This window comes from Marmota marmota, unplaced genomic scaffold, assembly GCF_001458135.2.
Source record: "Marmota marmota marmota unplaced genomic scaffold, marMar, whole genome shotgun sequence".
NCBI classification, from domain to species: Eukaryota; Metazoa; Chordata; class Mammalia; order Rodentia; family Sciuridae; genus Marmota; species Marmota marmota.
The window spans coordinates 3390956-3412794 of record NW_025999961.1 but is presented as its reverse complement, the minus strand read 5'-3'; the positions used below and the strand labels follow the sequence as shown (position 1 = coordinate 3412794).

At 35.9% G+C, this 21839-nt stretch overlaps 1 protein-coding gene across 2 annotated transcripts in view; it reads right to left on the bottom strand.

The window, feature by feature from the left end:
- Ranbp3l (RAN binding protein 3 like) overlaps window positions 1-21839 on the bottom strand; it is an 83808-nt gene that overhangs the window by 22913 nt on the left and 39056 nt on the right. Inside the window, exons 8-15 of one of the 2 annotated variants that reach the window (XM_015496357.2) lie at window positions 21314-21417; window positions 19615-19696; window positions 16831-16933; window positions 16403-16533; window positions 14818-14938; window positions 12446-12588; window positions 9049-9241; window positions 6374-7174 (exon numbers count right to left, since the gene is read on the bottom strand). In XM_015496357.2, the coding sequence (XP_015351843.1) occupies window positions 7131-7174; window positions 9049-9241; window positions 12446-12588; window positions 14818-14938; window positions 16403-16533; window positions 16831-16933; window positions 19615-19696; window positions 21314-21417 (921 nt within the window). In that variant the 3' untranslated portion in view covers window positions 6374-7130. Of the gene's footprint in view, window positions 1-6373; window positions 7175-9048; window positions 9242-12445; window positions 12589-14817; window positions 14939-16402; window positions 16534-16830; window positions 16934-19614; window positions 19697-21313; window positions 21418-21839 lie in introns of those variants that run through there. The other variant, XR_007347472.1, reaches the window with a different exon arrangement.

Sequence of the window (21839 nt, the reverse complement as noted above, 5' to 3'; positions counted from 1 at the left end):
CCCGGCCTTTAACTTAGCGCCGGACTGGCAGAGGTTAAGCGCAGGGACGTGCGTGGCCCGCGCCGCGAGGGGGACGTGCCCAGACGTTGCCGCGGGCGGGGAAAGCGGCGCGACTGGGAGGAGGGTGAGTCCCCGCCGGGGACAGGTGGGCGGGGAAGAGCGGGAGGCCCAAGGATGGTGGGTTTTGTTTGTTTATCCGTTTCCATTGACGCCTGCGCAGTCACCTCTTCTCCCGCGGCCCTCCCTCCCGCCACGCCCCCTTTCCTACTGTCGCTCTTCGCCCACCCCAGGCTTACTCTGTCAGCCAATCAGAGCCCGCTGCGGTGTCAGCGCCTGAGGGGCTGCGAAGATTGGTCGGGGCCGGGAAAGGAGGGGGAATTCTATTTGGCGTTCGAGCTGTCTCCAGAAATCCAGCTGGAACCGGTCTGAGGCGGCAAGGGGGCTGCGGGCGGGGTTTTAAGCGCCTGGCGGGAAAGCAGGCTCGGTTTTGTTGTGGTTCTTTCCTTATGCTGATCCCAGTAGACCCTACGCCCTCGGTGCATTGTAACCATTGCTTGTTGGATAGCTGAAGTATCCAACCCAGGGCCAGCTGACAATTTGCGGCGGGCTGTAGTGTAAAAGGAAGATGCCGAGCCTTTAGTTCAGAAGGCATAACGGCTGTCAAGAGGACTTAAGAGCATTAAGCCGGGCTTGGAGTCCTAAGCGTGGGGCCCTCTGCCTGCCCTGCTGGCCACCAGAGCCATCAGCCAGGGGAGAGAAAGGTCGCACCCTCAGAGGAACTTGGAGGTAGAGGTAGAGGCATCAGGCCGTCTGGAGCATGTCTAGATGAGGAGAGGGTTGAAAAACTAGATGGGACAAGAATGAAGGGTTAACAGTAAGTTGGACTTTATCCTGTAGGCTTTGAAAGCTTCTAACTGAAAAAGAGTTGAAAGCAATGTTTGGTGACTATTGATCTGGCTTTGGAATATTGAATAGACAGGGATGCCAGGGGAGGGCAGGAGGCTGTTGGAATAGTTACAGGGGGAAAGATAAAGACCCAGGTTAATGGGAGTAATGGGAGGGCTGTGGATACAGCTCAGCTGGTAGAGTGCTTGCCTCACATGCATTAAGGCCCTGGGTTCAATCCCTAGCACTACCAAAAAAAAAAAAAAAAAAAGGAGTAGAAGGGAAAGGACATATTCTAAGGAAAGAATCAAGTGTTAGGGGCATCCTAGTGTTCCATACCTTCTGCTCAGTAGATCTTCTTGCTTTGACACTTTCTTTCTACACTTTGTAGCCCTCAGACTACCCAGTAAATACCTTTTGACTTTGGGCAGGTTATACTTCCTGGGCCTCAAATTCCTCCACTGTAAACTGAGATTAAAGTGGTGATTATAAGGTTCTACCAAGCTCACATTGACTCAGTGAATCTTGTATATCTGAGCTAGCCACCAGCACTGGCACGCATTAACTGGTTCATTGTATTTTTCCAGTGCCTGCTGTGTGTCAGGTAGCATATTAGGCTGGGAACGTAAATAATTTAGTCTGATAGGTGTTTACTTCTAAAATTTTTGTCACTGACTCCTTCCCATTAGGACTTTAACAACCTTAAAATGACTTATTAACTTCTGTGGCAGGTAACTTACCTGTAACTTGGATATCCTCAGGATCCTTCCTATTCTAACACATCATAATTCATTAGCTATTAGGAAGAGAGAAATCACAGATGACACTGAATTTTGAAGCCCGGGTGAATGTTAGTTAATCCATTTGACAAAAAAATGAAGTAGGAGAACCTGTTTAAGATCAAAGTTATGAGTTTTGTTGGGCATACGTGAATTTCAGAACTCTTTCTTTTCCACTTCACAAATAAAGACATTTTTGATCCTCTTCCATTTGACGCTACAAGTGTAATATACATTGACATCTTCTCAGGATGTCCCTTTGTCCGTTATTATGTTGGGTCCCTTCTCCTTGAAAACTGTTTCCTTAAGTTATCCTCTCCCATGTATCTTGAGTTCTCCCTCCTTACTGGATTTTCCCCTTCAGTACTTAAACGTGCTCATGTCTATTACAACATTAAAATTTTAAAGAAAGAAGCTTATAAGCCCTAGTTTTTACTTATTTCCTATGTTCCTGTTGCTGCAGCAAAGATTTTTGGAAGAGTATCTCCTCATCAGTCATTGCCACATCCCTGCCTATTTTTCAGCCCTCACCTGGTTATGATCAAGAGTCCCACTACTTCACTAATTACTGCCATTTCAAAGGTTACCAAATGATGTGACTGAACTCAAGACATTTTCCAGTCCTTAAATTACTTGATCTTTTTGCAGAATTTGAAATGGTTATCAGTTTTTCTCTGGTCTTTTATTATGTCTCCCAGTATATCAGTCCCTAATGGTATTTCTTCCATCTCTTTTCCCTTTTTGAATTTTTCCTAAACCCATCTCCACAATCTATCTTCTGTCCTTGTTTCTTTTCTCCCTCTTTCTCACATTCCCTTGCTAGCCCCCTCCACTCCTGAGTGAACTCCAGTGTTGTGCAATGAAAAGAGCTCAGGCCTTGAAAGACTTTGGTTCAAATCCCAGCTTTAACATTTATTAGCTTTGTGAACTTTGAACTGGTTGTTTAACTTTTCTGGGCTTACTTCTTCATTTATGAAACATAATAGCTACATCAGAAAGTTGTAGATACATGCACAAATACCTAGCCCTGTGTCCATTAAAAAGTAAACATTGGCAAATATTTACCCCTTTTCCCTTTCCTGACTTCATCTACTCCAACAACTTTAGCCAGTATTTTCTCTTGGGCTTCAAATCCTCTTTCTTAGCTTCCTATCAGATAATATCTCTTTTGAGTTTTATATATACAACACCTACCAGTAGAAATCTCTTGGTAAGTGCTAAAGAATCCTTCCCCTTGAGTATCCTAAAATCTATGTAATAAGAGAGTTACCCACATAGTGCTTTAGGAATTTGGAGGAATACGTCTTAATTCAGCCTAAGAAGAATTGGAGAAAGCATTCTGGAAATACCAGGAGCTAAGTTCTAAAGAATGAGTGAAGCATTGGTATCAAGAGTGAGAAAGGAATTTTGCAAAAAGAAATAATATAAGCAGAAGCATATAAGTAATGAAATAGCATTTCTTAATTCCTAGAGAATTTAGAGAGGGATAAGCAACACTGGGATTCAAGCTAAAGATGGAGTAAAGACCTGGAAAGTGTTATATTCATACGTAGGAATTTGGCTTTTATCGTGTATATGTTAGGAAACAACAAAAAGAGAAAATGACAATTTTTAGCTTTGCAAAAATTATGAAGAGTAATTTCTTAGGAGGAACACAGCAGTGAATAAATACCTGGAAAGATATTTAATGGAAAATACAAATTAAGGTCACAAGGAAATAGTGTTTTATATCCACTTGATTGGTAGAAATTAAAAAATCTTAGTAATACTCTGGTTGTTAGAAAACTATATCATCAAATCCATAGAAGCTAAACATTCACCAGTCATTTCAATAATTCCTCCAATGCCAAAGTTAGTGAATATCATAGAAATTTTAAATATATTCATGTTAACTCCAACTCTGAAGTCAAAAATTAACTAATACTATAATTATAATCTGACTATTGGGGTTGGGGGGAGATTTCTGACATTCATTCATGGATCTAATATCAGTTTCACATACGCTCAAATAACTAAAAAAAATTACTGGGTACAGTGGCAAATGCCTATAATCCCAGTCACTCAGGACTCTGAGGCAGGAGGAGGGCAAGTTCAAAGCCAGCCTTAGTAACTTAGCAAGCGCCTAACCAACTTAATATCTCAAAATAAAAAATAAAAAGGGCTGCCAGTATAGCTCAGTGGTTGAGTGCCCCTGAGTTCAATCCCTGATACAGAAAACCACTGTAATATTATTGAGTTTCAAATTTGAACCCATCTATGATGAAGCTGGTGAGTTTTTCTAGTGAATGAGAGTTTCAAACTTGAACTTCATCAATGGTAAGGTTGGTATATTTTTCTGGTAAATAAGCCTAGCCAGCCAAGTGATAACCACATTTTAAGCAAGTTTAATTGTTCTCAAAGTTTTTTTGGGGGGAAATATTATATATCATTGTGATATTCATAATTTAAAGATTTACAGAGATCATAAGATGTATCTTTCCCAATTCCTAGAAACTGTCCATCTCATTTCATATATAGCTGACTCTACAAAAGACAGCCTTCAATTTTCATAATCAAGGAAGACTAGTAGAGGAAAGGGACCAGGGAAAGGGAGGAGGAGAGAGAGGGGGAAATACTGGGGAATGTATTGAACCAAATTATATTGTGATATCATGTGCATGTACAAATATGTAATAACAGATCCCACTACTATGTATAATTATAATGCACCAATAAAAATATGGAGAAAGGATGAAGATATATACCTCTCTTTTATGACATTTGCATTCTTTGAGACTTTTATAGGATGTTTTCCCCTGGGGACTAAGTATTCTTGCTTCCATAGTAACAAATGTAAAATAATAATTGTTTCAAGAAAAAACATTTTAACAGCCCATAATTAAGCTTCAAGATTGGGGTAAAATCCTATTGAAAGATAAGATTTAAATTATCTTAATATAAGATTTATACATAGATAACTAATATATTTTATTCTAGTTAAGTAAATTTTAATATAAACAACCTCTGTGAAAATCGAAAATGTAGGCTTTGAAGTCACATAGCTAAGTAACTTATGAAAGTGAATACCATTGTACAATTGATCTCTTCGCATTAAAGAGGGTCAAAGAACATAGAAAACCAAAAGAAGATGGCTAGATGCAACATAAGACAAGGGAAAGCTATAAATTTTTTATTTCTGTCATTGAAATGGGTTGAGAAGATCATGAGCTAAACATCATTCCTGCTGTCCCTCTATATTCATTGTCCAGACACCTTCACGTCTTCTCTCTATGCCTTCCTGATATTCTAATCCTAGTTTGGTTCTCTTGCACTGGTATTTCTACATAGAGCACAAATTAGATGGTCTTTTTTTTTTTCCCTTTGATATATGCAGAGAAATCCAAAGAAAATGATAGAATTCATTAAACTTATATTGAAATGTTTGGGGTATTTATAAAATATTGCTTCATATCCACATTAGCATAGGGACAAAAATGATCACATCAGGAAGATGAAGAAGATTTCTGTTCTGTACTTCACTTTAACAGTTATACTGTAATCACAATATCCCCACGTAGCTAAGATCTTATGAGAAAAGAGAACCAATACTTCAATATCTTCTTCAAATGTCTCCCTGTTTATGTTGTGTTTCTAGTGAGACTCCACTGAGTGTATGCTACATCAGAATCACTCTTCTGGAGTGGGGAGGGGAGGCAGGGTAGAGGTCTAGAGAAAGTCTAAATACCTGTTTTTAATTATTTATATCCTTCTCTTCAAAGATTTATTTTCTTCTCTCTACCTTTCCTTTCTTCCTTTCCACATTAACTTTCATTTTCTGAGCCACTGATTTTTTTTTTTTTAAAGATAGAGTGAGAGAGGGAGGGAGGGAGAGAGAGAGAGAGAGAGAATTTTTAATATTTATTTTTTAGTTCTCGGCGGACACAACATCTTTGTATGTGGTGCTGAGGATCGAACCCGGGCCGCACGCATGCCAGGCGAGCGCGCTACCGCTTGAGCCACATCCCCAGCCCCAAGCCACTGTTTTTAAGTAAAGGATTTTATGCACTAAGAATGGAAGAATGAACTGACCTCTCTGAGTAGCTATACTAAGTTATAGTTACTTAGTCCTGGGTAAAGAGCAAAACTTTAAATAATTAACATATTCACCAAATCATAGTCTTTAAAGTAGTTAATTCCACTTTCATATGCTAACCTTTCAGGCATTAGCTAAGGTTAAATTTAATATTGATTAGATAGATTATATATAGAGAGAGAGATTGCTTTTATTACTATAAAAGGTAATAAAGTAATGCAACTTTCCTTCTCACATGATTATTTCTAAATGAACATTGGTCTTCAATGTAGAACTTTGTGAAGTTATAACCTTATTCCAGTTATATTGTCATCATTCAAAACATTTTCAGAAATCATTTTGTAATTGTGAATCTTTGTCCTCTAATAGGGGAATTGTTTAGGGATCCTCATCAAAAGTAATTTTAAAGCCCTAGGGTAATCAAACTGTACTGAAAATGAAATATGGCTTAAGTACTAATTTTCTTGTATGGTGCATAAACTATCTCTGAAACAAATCCCAAAGAAAAGCACCAAAATTCTGTTGCACAATTGTTTGAATTTCTGTAGTCTACCATAATAATGGAATTTAGGAGAAAGACTCATTTGACTACATGTGGTACATTCATTTTAAAAATGTCTTAATACGCCACATCGACTGGAATATTAATGACAATTTAATTACATAAATAAAGCAAAGAACAAGTTAAAATTTTTTGGCTTTTTGTATACTTGCTTTTTTGATATATAGATAACTTATTATAGTTTGTTCATTCATTCAACAACTATCATGTGCTGACCAAGAGTCAAGCATATACAAGATGCAATGGATACAAGTTCGAGAACAGAAACTTTCTGCAAAGGAATTCATGCTTGAATGTAGAAGCTTATATTGTTAGGGAATCCAAATGCCAAGTGAAAATATACATTTCCCAGAAGATAAACATGATTTAATGAAATGTTTTGCAATTATAATATTTTTTAAAGAAATGAGACTGGAAATTTAGTAAAATATTTGTTTTATGGCCAGACAATGTATATCTGAAAAAATAAATATTTTAGTTAGTTATTTATCGAATCTAACAATTTACAACTTTAAGTATGATATCCATCAATGTGATGAATAGTCCAAAGTAGCTATCCAATCCTAGTCTAAATTAACTTTCTCAAAGACAATAAATTTTGAACTTCTGAAGTCCATTTATTTCTTAAGTTCTGTCATTTTCTCCACAATAATCAAAATATAAAATGTAAAACATAAGAGACATTTGTAATTGCAGTAAATTATATTTCTTAAACTTTTCTGTAAAAACTCTTCAAGGAATGAATAGGATCTTCTTATTTAAGATGGTTTGGTATTTTCAGGAGGATGACCAATTGTTTTATAGATGTTGTCATATTTATGGTAGGTAGTACTCATGAACAGGCAACCGACTGTCTGTTGGTCCACCTAGAAGGATCTGTGATATAAATTTGAAATATTTTATTATACAATGTTATATTTAGACCAGATTTATTATTGAATGCAACTAAACATGAATATGCTCACTGATAAGGAAATTTTAAAAATACAGATCTGTTTTGTGAGTAACATTTAGAAATGTTGCTAATAATTTCAAATATGATATTTTCAGATCATTAAAAATATTCCTTAATTCATGGCAACAAAGTCCAAAAAATTAGGCTTTCTATAACTTCCATAACATTTTAGCATTTGTTTGCAGTGCCTTCTGGAGAAGACAGTGAAAAAGGGGAAATAATGGCAAAAGAAGGGAAGTTCATCTGATTGACATTTGCTTCACACTATTTCCATTGTTTTGCATTAAGTTAGTTACATGCCACCCTTTCCTGAGATAGAATATAAATATCAAAAATAGGTCTCATTGTTTGACAGAATTTTGCCACGAATACCTATTTCAAATTGACATTTTTATAATAAAAGACCATCCCATTTATTCATGCATATATTTCAGACAATATTAAACCATTTGTTTTATAGATTTGTTAAAAGTAGCAAAAATTTGTATCACTTAGTTCTCTGGCTCATTGAGTCAAAAAGACTATCATCCTGGTTGCATGTTTTATGTATTTTTCTTTGTATTTATGTTTAAAGTTAGGAAAAAAAAAGTTTTTTTATCCAGTTCTACATGCATTCTTTGAGAAAGTGTTGTTATATATTATTAGACAACTTTAAGATTTAAAAATTATTAAAAGTCTTAAAATGCTTATTACTACAATATCTTTGTAATTATATTACTCATTCCCCCATAAAAGAGAATTCAGGGCTAAGTGAAACTATGACTGAAAATTCTTGGATAACTTATTAGAATTAAATGTTATACGTTATATATGCATATAACAAAGTCAAGCTTACTGTTCTTTGGCAATGTGTCTTCTAAAATTGATGAATTTTACTTTTAAATACACACATAAAGACAAGCACTGAAACAAAACCTAAAAATCTATTTACTGCTGCCTGCACTTTGACCTTAGTTTATTGGTGGATCCTGGCACAATAGAAGAAATAGAAGGGGTTTTTTTACCCTAGGCAAAGGAAGACTTGAAGACTGATTATGTGCAACCTAGTTATCTTTACAAGTAGCCAAATTTCAAAAGGAAAATAAACAGGATTTTCAGGGTTTGAAGCCAGATTTACCTCATGGCCCTGTTATGTGTATTTATAATTTCCCCTATGATAGTTGATAAGAGAATGAGAACAAATGAAGAGAAATATGAATAAGTGGTTAGTTTCCAGGTAGCAACATAAATACTTAAAAATTGAAAATATTGTGGTTGCTGCTGCTTCTGCTTCTTCTCCTTCTCCTTCTCCTTCTCCTTTTTCTTTTGTTTTTGTTTTCTGGTACTGGGGATTGAACCTAGAGGTGCTTTACAACTGAGCTACATTCCCAGCCCTTTTTTATTTTTTATTTTGAAACAAGGTCTCTATAAATTGGTTACAACCTTGCTAAGTTGCTGAGGCTGGCCTTGAACTTGCAATACTACTGCTTCAACCTCCTGAGCCACTGGGATTACAGGCATGGGCCACCATACCCAATGAAAATATAGTTTGGGTACAATGTGTAAGCAAGTGACATGCATGAGTCACAGTGAGGCTGGCTTGGTAAAATCCTAATGAAGACGACATACAGAGGACAGGAATTTTCCAACCCGTTCCTAGAATCCAAATAGCCAGGGCTCTAACGAAAACCCACTTTAACAGATCAGTTTGTTTTTCTTTTTTAAGTCTATTTACTATCTAGGGATTGTGCTTAATATTTCCTTTTCAAACTCTTTCTTTTAAATCTCTTTTTTAATCAAAATGTAAGTTATTTACCTGATCCACTTTTAGTAACTTGGGTGAAATCATCCTCATCCTCATCACAGCTTTCACAGCTTAATTGTTGAAGGACTGTTTCTGACTGACTTTCAGATTGATTGACATCTTTCTGAAGCTTATCAAAGCTTCGAAGTGCAACAAGACGATGATGTATGGCTGCATACAGAAATCCTGTATCTTTGACACTAGCCTGCATTAGGAACATTAAGTTAATAATACAAATCACATACTAATGTTAGCTACATTTGATAGATTTTTAATTTTCCCTACTAATAAGGAGGAAATTGTATGGCATAAATGGAGAATGTAAATAAATGCAAACAATCCTACAAATTAAGGAATAAAAAGCCAATTAATTTTGAACCAAATTGCATCCTAAAGTGAATAATTTTATAATAGGTTCCAATTTGTACATTTTTTCTTTTTTTATGTAACTTTTTTATTTATATATGACAGCAGAATGCATTATAATTCTTGTTACACATATAGAGCACAATTTTTCATATCTCTGGTTGTATACATAGTATATTCACACCAATTCATGTCTTCATACCTGTACTTTGGATAATAATGATCATCACATTCCACCATCATTAATTATCCCATGCCCACTCCCTTCTTCTCCAACCCTTCTGCCCTATCTAGAGTTTGTCTATTCCTCCATGCTCCCTCTCTCTATCCCACTATGAATCAGCCTCCTTATATCCAAGAAAACATTTGGCATTTGGTTTTTTTGGGATTGGCTAACTTCACTTAACGTTATATTCTCTAACTCCAACCATTTACCTGCAAACGCCATGATCTTATTCTTTTATTGCTGAGTAATATGTCATTGTGTATATATGCCACGTTTTTTTATCCATTCATCTACCAATTTATACATTTTAAAATGAGAAAGTAGGGACCTGGCATATGGCTCAGTTGTAGAGCTCTTGCCTAGCATGCATAAGGCCCCAGGTTCAATTCCCAGCACTGCACAAAAAAAAAAAAAAAAAAAAAAAAGTAAATTGAGAAAGTAAAATACTGTCATTTAAGATTTCTGTTTGAATTGAAGTCTGCTAAGGCCATTCTTCTTCCACTGTTTTAAGGGGGAAAAAAAAAGACTTTCATTTTCTTTCCATCACTTTGCTTAGACATTTCTCCACACCACATAGCTTGACGAAAAAGCAAAGTTCATGAAAACAATCTATGATATTTACAGTAAACACATCAGCAGTTCTTGCTTTCCAGTACTTTTCTATGCTTCTTTAAATTTTTTAATCAATATTAAAATAATGGTAACAATAACATTGTACAATATTAACTACTATTCTTTATTTAATTTTTACAATAATATCAGAGGGTTCATTGTTTATTCCATTATATTAGCAAAAGCAGGTATTAAAGATATTCAGTATCTACTTATTTACTTTTCTCCTTACAAATGAGGAAACTGTGGCTCAGAAAGGTAAAAGGACTTGTCTGAGTTACAGCTACTCAGCAGAATGCTGAAACTTGAATCCCAGGTTTTTATCATTCAGGTCACTGGGATTAATGGAATCATTTATGATACATAATAGAATCAAACTGTTACATCTACTAAATAATTTTTGGACAGCATACAACTATTTAATAGTATAAAAACGCTCATTTACATTGATGAGTGAAAAATCACAAATGTGTTTTTCATAATCATTTTTGCTATTAATTTTTCTCAAGCAGTTTTATAAAGTCCTTTATCATTTCCTTTATTTTGCACATGAGTAAGTAAGGGTAAAGAAGTCTAAGTAACTTGCCTGGAAGTCTTACAATATACAGTATGGCACATATGTATATACACATAGTTGGATTTTTTTCAAATTTTGGAATACTTGCATTTACATAATAAAAGACATCTTTGGAATGGAATCCAAGTCTAAACATGAAATTATGTTTCACCTACACCTTCACACATAGTAGGAGGCAGTTTTATTACAATATTTTTAATGTGCCTATGTTTTGACTGGGACCCATCACATGAGATCAGGTATGGAATTTTTCTATATATGGCAATCTATGTGGCTCAATGTTTGGGGTATTAGGAACATTTGGATTTCAAATTTTCAAATCAGGTATGCTCAATCAATGTAAATATAAACCAAAGTGTTACTAATAATCATCGTCTCTGAAAACAAAAAATAAATTAAAAATAATAATCATCATCTCTGAGGTTGGAATTTTGAGTGATTTATATTATATGTGGTTTGCTTATCTCTAATAAACATCCTACAATTTAAAAAGTCAGCATGGGTTAGGTATTGAGCAGCAGAGTCTTATCAGTCTCAGTTTGGGGCACACTACTTTTCTCATTCAAAACAAGGGAGTCTGGCCTGGCAGAGTATAAAGTAGTATCTTCCTGAATGGCAAACAGGGTTCGAACATCATCTCATTCTAACATTTTAATACACAACATTACTTGCACCTGACAATACTCTTATTTATAGTTAAATTCAAAACCTTTGGGGTTTTTTGGCTTTGTTTTTAATCACTGGGCACAAACTTTTTGCTCCATTATTTTATGGAAGCCCATTTACTTGTGTTATTTCCATCTGCCTAAATCCTTTGAGTATTCAGTATTCCCCAGTATTCTGGGTCTCAGCCCACCAGGGAAACCCAGCTTTTTTTCCCAAGAGGAGAGGGGCTTTCTTCTTGGCAGCTTTCTTGTGTCTGGATCTTGTATTTGAGGTCAAGCATTCTTCCTGCCAGGAACAGCTAAACTGTGCTCCGATCCTGTTACCTTGGAGATTGACTCATGTTCAGAATTGGAATTTGCTGTTGGATTGGTTATTATAACTTGCTAACCCTGTATTTTTCCATTTCTCACTGGCTCCTTTCCAGTGATCCCAAAGCCTTCGTTATCTCAGCTTCCAGTATTAACATCAGGCTTCAGATTCTGCCAACCTCTTCCTGGGAGCCATTGCTGACAATATAGTCACTTTGGTAACTTATTAAGATACTTGGCACAATTTCAATAGTGGAAGAAAAGGTAGATTAGATGGCATATATGATACAAATGTCTTTTTTAAAAAATATTTATTTTTTAGTTTTAGGTGGACACAATATCTTTATTTTACATTTATGTGGTGCTGAGGTTCAAACCCGGTGCCTCTTGCATGCTAGGCAAGCGCTCTATCACTGAGCCACAACCCCAACCCCAATACAAATGTCTTTGACAGGTACTAAATGATTACTATAGACTTTGATGTTAATTTCTGAGCTCCACATAAAATTATATTAAACTACAAATAACTAACAAATGGCTGATTTCTTTGCCAATAGTACAGATTGTTACACCAGTGAAAAGCAAAAGAGGAACTGCAGAGATCTACTAATGTATTAGTAGGATAATCTTCCATCACTGAAATTTGTCACTTACCTGAATTAAAAATACTTTGATGCTATTGTCTTCTAAATTAGTAGCCGTTATTCGCAAATTTTTCCGATTTGCTCTTTGAACTTTCATCTGAGCCCAGAGTTTGCTGTTGAGGATTAGCCTCAGACTGCCTTGATTGCGCATAACTATAATAGGAAGTTGAATATATCAGATTACAGTTCTTGATTCCTTGGCCTTCCAGGAAACTCACCATTTTTTAAATATTGTAGTTTTTTGTCAGACAGTATTTTCACTAATAAGTTATAATTTGACTAGATTATAACTTGGTTTTCAAACCATATTTGAGCTTTATTATGTTGAAGAGCTTTTTTTAGCTTAAATGCTATAACTATATTTTAAAATGGTTAAAATTTTAAAGAATATTTGTCAAAGAATTGTTTGTAATGGAGAAAACTGAAACAAAAACTTTAAGCATACAAAAAGTGGAATTGGAAAAATTACAGTGCAGCATTTCAAGAGCATATTTTGAATCCATTAAGAATACTGCAGAAATATATAGTGATATGGAAAGATAATCATGGAGACCATTGAAAAAATGTCAGGTTCCAAGGCAGCATGAATCACAAATTTCACAAACTGTGTATACATATATGTATCCAAAGAACAAGGTCCACAAGAATGGACTGTTCAGAGGTTCTCTCAGGAAGATAGGCCTTTAAGTGATTTCTTTTTCTTTTCATGGATCCACATTTTTTGTTTTGTACAGTGAACATATATTACCTGCACAATAAAAAGAAAAATTGTTTGGGGGGTTTTGTTTCTTTCTTTGTTTTTTTTTTGTTTGTTTGTTTGTTTGTTTTTGTTTTGTTTTTTGGTGGGCAATTGAATTAAACCAGAGTAGAGAACAACTAATACTGCCTTGGGAATATTATTTGATTGAGTTACTTAGAAACCTGCTTGCCAGGACAGGCACAATGGCACACACCTGTAACTCCAGTGGCTCAGGAGGCTGAGGCAGGAGGATCACAAATTCAAAGCCAGCCTCAGCAAAAGCGAGGTACTAAGCAACTCAGTGAGACCCTTTCTCTAAATCAAATACAAAATAGGATTGGGGGTGTGCCTCAGTGGTCGAGTGTCCCTGAGTTCAATCCCTGTACCCCCCCCCCAAAAAAAAGGAAAAAAAGAAACCTACTTGCCAGTCACTGAAAACACTGTTCCTATTCTTTTAATCTGAATTCTATTCCTTATCCATTTCTTGAACCCAATATTTGAAACTCAACAAATATACATGTCCCTGAACCTATCTCCTGTCAGTATTCTCCTGTAAAGCTTTGGCCTCTCAAAACTGACTGGCAAGCCTACTCACTATGCCTGGCTCTCTTCCTGTGCTCACTTTTAGTTTTGGCCTTCAAACAAAGCTCAGTGTGTCTTTTGGATGCCAAATATTATGAGTTGGATCTGGAATGTCCCCCAAAGGCTCATCGGTTGAGGGCTTGGTCCCCAGTGCAACAGTGTTCAGAGGTGGGGCTCTTGGGAAGTGACTGGATCACAAGTGCTCTGGCCTCGTCGGTGGATTAATCTATTGATGGAGTAATAATTTAATGTCATTACTGGTAGATGATAGAAACCCTAGAAGGTGAGACCTAGTTGGAGGAAGTAAATCACTGAGGGCATGGGTATTTCTTATATCTGACCCCTTCCACTCTCTCTTCCTCCACCATGCCTCTCTGCCATGATGATGCTATGTCTCACCTCAGGCCCAAAGCAATGAAGTTGGTTGACCATGGACTAAAACCATGAGCCAAAATAAATCTTTCTTCCTTTAAGTTGTTTATTTCAGGTGTTTTGTCAGAACAATGAAAAGCTGACTAACACACCAAATCTCTTGGATCTTTCAGTTTGATGTTAGCTTCTGATCATTGCTCTGTTTGCAGGAGTCAATAACCACACACCTGTTTCCTTAGAAACTGACCCTCCAGCCCAACTCCCATGCCATGTTTGGGATTCCAAGAACAGATTATGGAACAGGTATTTTCTTTTTGAATAACTTTTCACTTCACAAACTTATTTGCATCATATTCCTTCTAATAATAATATGACTATTTAGGTGTGTCCGGGGCTCTGACATAGGTGCTTTATATGGAGTGTCTTGCTGTATTCTCACAATATCTCAAAAAGTCATGAAATATAGTTATCCCCATTTTAAATTGATTCAGCTAGGGCAAAGAGGTTAAGTTAACTTGCCCAAGGTGACCAGCTAGTCGGTGGTGGAGCCAGAGCTGGAACCCATGCAGTCTGACAGGAAGTCTGATTTATTGGTGTGTTTTATAACACATCTCTAGGAAGTCATGTGTACTTATGTCAGAAATTTTACCCTGAGAAATCATGGCTTGCTTTACAAAGTGATTCCTTACTTAGTCTTGACTGTAATGTTCCACAGTCACTGCTTGCTGTGTCATTCAGTCTCAAAGTTCCTCTGCCCCTTTCAATCCAGGATTGAGTTGTTTTGTTGAATATAAAAAGCTTGCAGTTGATCTAAATGACAATTTTTAAAAAATCAAATATATAAATTTTTTCAAAGTAAGTTATTTCCTATGCTTATAACACTTTCATATCTATTTGATCTTTTACCATAATAACCTTTGTTGATTACTTATACACCACCTTTTGAAATTTATCTGACTTTTAAAAACATGTAATTTTTAAATATAACTCCATAACAAAACCCCTTACAAAGTAAAAAAGAACCCCAACCCTTGTTCCCCATCTGACAATTTCCACCCCTGTAACTGGTAACCACTATGACATTTTGTTTATCCTTCCAGAAATATCTGTACATACATATGTGCCAATTCATATATTTGTTCTTCTCTTTTTTTTCTATAAATTGTAGATTACTACCCATACTTGATGCTTTTCACTTCACATGTTTCTATATATACTAATTTTTACATTAATCTTAATATTATTTGAGTTACAGAATGACATTTGAAAGGATTCATGGAGCTACTAGCATGCTTAAAAATTTTCAAAGTCAGCATGAGAACTTGGAGAAATATGATGTGATACCATAAAATGCTTACTATAATTTAGTGATTATCAGTGGATCTTAAATACTCCTATGTATAAAAATCAGCTAGACAACCCTATTCAAAATATAGCACGTCAGGGCCTCACCCCTAGCAATTACTTCAATAAGAATGGAGTTAGTCTAATCCGAGGATTATGCTTTGAGATACACTTATTAGAATGAAAGTATCTGTAGGTCATGGAGGAAAGGGGAGACCTTGAGAGAAAAGCAGAAGGGGAAAGGCAAAGGGAAATCGCTGCCTCCTTGAAAAATGATGAAGTTGTGGTACCCTGAATACCACTCAACACTCAAATATGACACTTTCATACATCTATAAAACTCTTGATTTGTACACAAGTCTAACCTTCCTAAAAGGAAAAAAAAAAGTTTTTACCTTAAACTGAAATTGTCTTCTTATGACCATTTAAAAACCTTCAGTGTAGGGGCTGGGGTTGTGGCTCAGGGGTAGAGCACTCGCCTAGTATATGTGAGGCACTGGGTTCAATCCTCAGCACCACATAAAAATAAAACAAAGGTATTGTGTCCACCTACAACTAAAAATTAAGTGTTTTTTTAAAAAAACCTTTCAGTGTAAGTAAGTAGAATTAATCAATCGTATGATAATAGCGCTGATCATAAAAACAGTCATGAAAAGTATAGAGGGAAAGTCTGATGTTATTTTGAGACCGGATCCCTGGCTGTCTTCTTTCTAAGGATCTACCCATTTTTTCTGAAAATTATACATACAGATGTGGGAAGATAACAATATATTGGCTTGAGCTTTGGAAGCTTCTGACATTTATATTTAAACAATGTAGTCTTAATTAAAACTATATTTCTTTCAGCATTTTTTAAAATTGCCCTGCTGAGAGTAACTTTATTCCATATATGTAAGTGCCACCAGAAAGAGCAATACATGATATACAGACCTTTAACACATTATATTCTGCTTCCTCCCCTGTTATTATGTCGATTTTCTCCAGCAAGTATTTTCGAGATGGTTGGGAAGAGAAAGCAGCAGCAGATTCAATTAGGGATGCATTGTTAATAGAGTCTGTTCCTAAGAGAAAACATGAGGGGAAAACCACATAAAGGTCCCATTTCCTCTGTAGTGAAGGTTATTTGTTGCTCCTATTAATGCACATATCTCCTTATATTAAAAATAAAAAATCAAACTGCTTGAGTTTCTCCTTATTGACTCCCCCCTAGCATTAAGTCAAACATTTTCTAAAGCTTACGTGTTTTAATCTTTACCAAAAAAATTAAATATTGGATTATTGGGTTTTTTTAAATATATAGCTATTAAATAAGTGACATAGAAAACAGGAGACAAAGTAATTATATGTTGAATTCTTACTTGAATTTGGAGAGTTGATAGGGAGTTTCAGAATGGATTTGAATGTGTTTTGGTTGGCATTTGAATCATTTTCAAGTTGAGGCTGGGTTCGTTTTTGAGTTCCCTAGGTAGGTAAAAAGATGCATTATTTAATGTTATCCCTACATATTTGCAATTTACAAGTATATTAGCAGGTATCTTCTTACAAAAGATGTTTTTGTTGTTCTATTTCCCACACAATCCCAGCTGCTGTGTTTTGGTTCTAGTATTCCTGTTGGAGGAACCGGGAGCTCTACGCTATTGTTTCAGGCCTTAGTTCTGATCCTCAAAAAAACATAATCTAGTCACCACCAGCCTCCTTCAGACTGGATCTAGCCTCAGGAACAATGGGGAAAGTTCTAGTGGAGCCAAAAAAGATAGCAACTCCCAGGAAGTGCAACTATCCTCTATATTTCAAGGTAGTTCAGCATTCCCAGAAATTCACTCTTTTTTTTTTTAATATTTCTTTAGTTGCAGTTGGACATGTATCTTCATTTATTTTTATATGAGGATTGAACCCAGTGCTTCACACATGTGAGGCAAGCGCTCTACCACTGAGCTACAGCCCCAGCCCCAGAAATTTACTCTTATTAGGTACTTAATTAAAAAAATAAAAATAAAAAAGTTGTTCAGAGACTCCACTAGATGTCTTAAAAAACAACTTTATAGAAACAATCAGAACTTTTCCTCTAACAATATTTGGCACAGTCACATTTGAGACTGCATATCTGGGGCTCTGTACATATGATTTAATCAAAGCCTGCATGTAAAAAGAACACCATGCTACTATAACCATGTAAAGCCCCCTGTAGACCAGGAAAAGTTGGAACGATGGTACTTAAGAGCTCACATTCGTATCTTTTCTTTTATGAACTCAAGATTCTTTCATATGATTTAATTGGACATCGAGATAGTTCCTTAAAATTGGTAGAGACTGGCATAACTCTTTTCATTTTTAAGAAAATGGAAACTCTGAGTATGAAAGTTTAATGATTCTCTTTAAAAATCATGTGGTCAGCCAACAAGCCAGGAGTGCATCCTGGCCCCCAAATCACAAAACCACAGGCTTTCGAGACTAATTAGAGGAAACCGACAGGACACATTATCTCTGTAGGTCCCATTATCCTTAGGACACTACTAAATGAAAGAGATATGAAGCTCAGGTCCTTTTATAAGCCAAATTTCAAATTCCCATAAGAATGTGCACAAGTGTTTTCTCATAACAAACCTCTGTGGTTCCAACCGTTGTTTGTATAGATACCTGTCTGTCTCCTCTTACCAGATCCTAAGTCCCTCCGGGAGTACATGACTCTTTTGGCTTTACATAACCACTTGGACACTTTTCAAAGCTAGTTGTACATTAGAATCACTTGACACCTTGCCTCACCCACAGAGATGCTGACCTAACTGGTCTGGGGTGAGGCCCAGGTATAAGAAATCCTTTAAAAGCTCACCAGATGGTTCTAATATGCAGCCAAACTTGAGATTAATGCTTCATATACCTAGGAACTCAATCCATGACTGGTAAATTGAATTGAATGTTTAAGCTGATCCTGTGAAGATTAGAAGGCATCTTAATTGTGTCTGACAGCTCACAGAAGCTGTAACTAATCTAGTGTCAAACTTAGAAATAAATAATATGGAACAAATGTGCCTAAATATATCTCATGGAACTTCACCCTGGAGCTTGGTACATTCTGATTCAGATCCAAAGATGTGGGTCAGCAGCTCTAGGGCTGGTAGAGTTGACCTTCTTGGGAGTAACAGAAGGGTGTTTTTCAACTAAAAAGCTACGATACAACTATTAGACTTGAGGAGTAAACTGAGACAGGACTAGAATAATCAAGGTCTTAAAAATGAAAGATCTATGAAAGTCCTAAAAATCTTGGAATAGACTGGCATTGTGAGTTTGCCCTTTTAGTAATCTGAGCCTTTACACAAATTTTAAAGTCTCTGCAACTTCCTTAGGATTTTTGATGCAACCGGTGACCCTAAGACAGGCTCACTTCCCTAGGTCTGTTGCAAACTTGCTCCTGGTCTGGATGAAAGTGGGAAAAGGCATGAAGGTGTGAAGGGCCAGATGAAACCACAGGCACAGTTGCTCCACAGTCTCCACTTCACTGTACAATTCCGTACTGCAGATTATGCTGTCTTAGAAATCAGCTCTGTGGAGAGCCAAGCAGCAGCTGCTGCATGCAGGGGGACGTTCAGTATTAAATAAGGATGAAAGTATTAATAGTCAGGGATTTTCACTTTGTAACATATTCCCCTAGGCAAGGAAAGACTGATATTCCTCATAAACCTATCAAAAATGTTGTAATAATGCTTTTTGATGTAAGAGCTTGAAGAGTAGAGTTGTGATTAACTAATAAGAATATACTGTAAAGTGATTTTTAAATGCATCTTGTTATAAAAATGCTATTAAAAACTATACCATTACCAGTTAAGCTTATCTAGCTATTACAGATAATTCTGAGATTTCCTTGGGCACATTTGGTTTAATACAAGTCAAAGAACTGTTTAATATCTCACATCAGTAATAATGTTATAATTATGCAGTTCCCTTACTCTGTGGGTTCCTGTCTAGCATTCTAACTAGGACATGCTTCCCAAGAGAATCTTTTCAGTCAAAATAAGAAAATGTGCCTTTGAACCCAGGAGATAAAAAGTATGCTCCAATTTAACATTACTTTTAATTAATTTGTCTTCAGAAATTTGAAGTGACATCTCTCTCTATGGTAATAGAAATATATACCAAATTCTTACCAAAACTCTCTCCATCATGTTTTCTCCAAAGACAAACTCTAAACTGCAGCTTTTAAAAGAACATTTTCCATTTGGTTGACATCTAAGAAAAATAAATAAATGTTTTCTCTTTTAAATATATGAATAAGAGCATTTTATACCTTAGCCAGTAAAATACTCCAATGACTTAAAAAATTTATATAAAGCATAAATATTTCCCACTAACTTTTTTTATCTGAAGTTAATGAGAAATTACGGAAACATTGAGGTATGTACTTTTATATGTGGTTTTCAAAATATCCACCAGCTGTTACAGCATTGGTGCCCACCCATACAAACAATCTCGTGTTCTCCCTGCACTAGCTGAGAGATCAGCCAGGAGGGACCTTTTTGCTTTCCCTACCCTGTCTCTCCAATCTCTAATCTGCATTCTCTTCCCCAATGGCCAATGATGATTTTAGCAGAGATCATCAGGGCAAAAGCAAAGCTAATCTATCCTGTTCATTACACTTGAGCATGCATTGTTTTAATTTTTTAACCTCCCAGATTTTTTTTTTCTTAAAGTTAAAAGTATTTTGCAGAAGCTGGGCAAGGTGATATACCCTTGTAATCCTAGGGATTTAGGAGGCTGAGGCAGGAGGATCACAAGTTCAAAGCCAGCCTCAGCAACTTGTCTCAAAATAAAAAAATAATAAAGGTCTGGGCATGTGGCTCAGTGGCTAAGTGCCCCGAGTTTAATCCTTAGTGCCCAAAATAAGAAAGTATTTTGCAGATGAGAAACTTGAAGACATGCAGCCCTCTCTTTGTAGGGAGATGTGTTCAGGGTTCTCTACTGCATCCCCAACCTGCACAGCAGACAATTGCTAGGACACCTGGATGGAGCAAGTGAGTCAATGTGTCACAGCTGATTTTAATGTTCTCTCTGATCCTTTGTCACCAGTACTGTTAAGAAACAACAGCTTTCCATTTTGTAGGTTTATACCACTTCCCTTTTTGTCTACACAGCTTATGCCAATAAATAATAGATAATGCCAAAAATAGTTAAAAAGAGGGAAAAGGAATGCCAGAGAAAGAGGAAGACTAATCTAATAACCAGATAATTAATTAATGCTTACTTAACTAAAATTTTAGTTATACCTTTTGAAACATTCTCACCCAACTCAAAGAGATAATTAAGACAATCCAGTACTAAGATGATATTTAAATATCAGAGACATTTTTAAAACATTTTAATCTTGTGTTCTTATAAAATGTCCTTTTAAATGGAAATCTTGGTAATTTTCCATACACTGTGAGAAAATTTTTTTCTCATAAATGGTTATAAGGATAAAAGAAAGGAAGAATAAAACACTTCTGTTTTGTCATTACAATTTAGGCATATCCAATCCAAAAGCCTGAAATCCAAAATCCTCCAAGATCTGAAACTTTTTGAGCATCAATGTAACATCACAAGTAGAAAATTCTGGTGGACCACTGTGAACAAAATTACTTAGAATATTATATTAAAATGAATAAAATTACTTAGAATATTATATAAAATTGCCTCCCAGCTGTGTGTTCAAGGTGCATATGAAACATAAATAAATTTTATGTTTAGACGTGGATCTCCTCTCCAAGATATTTCAACTATTCCAGAATTTTAAAATATCGAAAATCTGAAGCAATCTTTATCTAGTTCCAAACATTTCAGATAAGGGATTCTCAAACAACATTAACTTACCCTACTGATGTTGAACCTGAAAATTGCTGGTTAGTAGAAAGCGGAACTGAAATTCTGGCACTTGGTAAATTTTCACTTGAAAAATGGGGATTCCCCTCAGAAATCTGAAAGAAAAAATCTCCATCATCAAGTTTATTAGAATTGCCTTACTATTTAACAAAGTGATAGCTATGTCAAATATATTGGAAGCTTACTAGCTTACTATGTCCACCTATTCCCTGAGATATACACACACACACACACACACACACATATATATATGTGTATATATATATACACACATATATGTATATATATGCCATATGTGTGTGTGTGTGTGTGTGTGTGTGTGTATAAAATCTCATTTACTCCTCACAGCAAGTGAATCTGTGTTCAGATGAGTAAACTGAGGTAAAGAACTTAAATAACTTGTCAACCCTCAATAGTTCCTCAGATGGCTGATGGAATAATTCTAATAGTCCAACTTCTTACTTTGTGTCTCCTTCCTCCTAAGTGTCTGTTTCTGCTGGAAGAAACAGCTAAACCT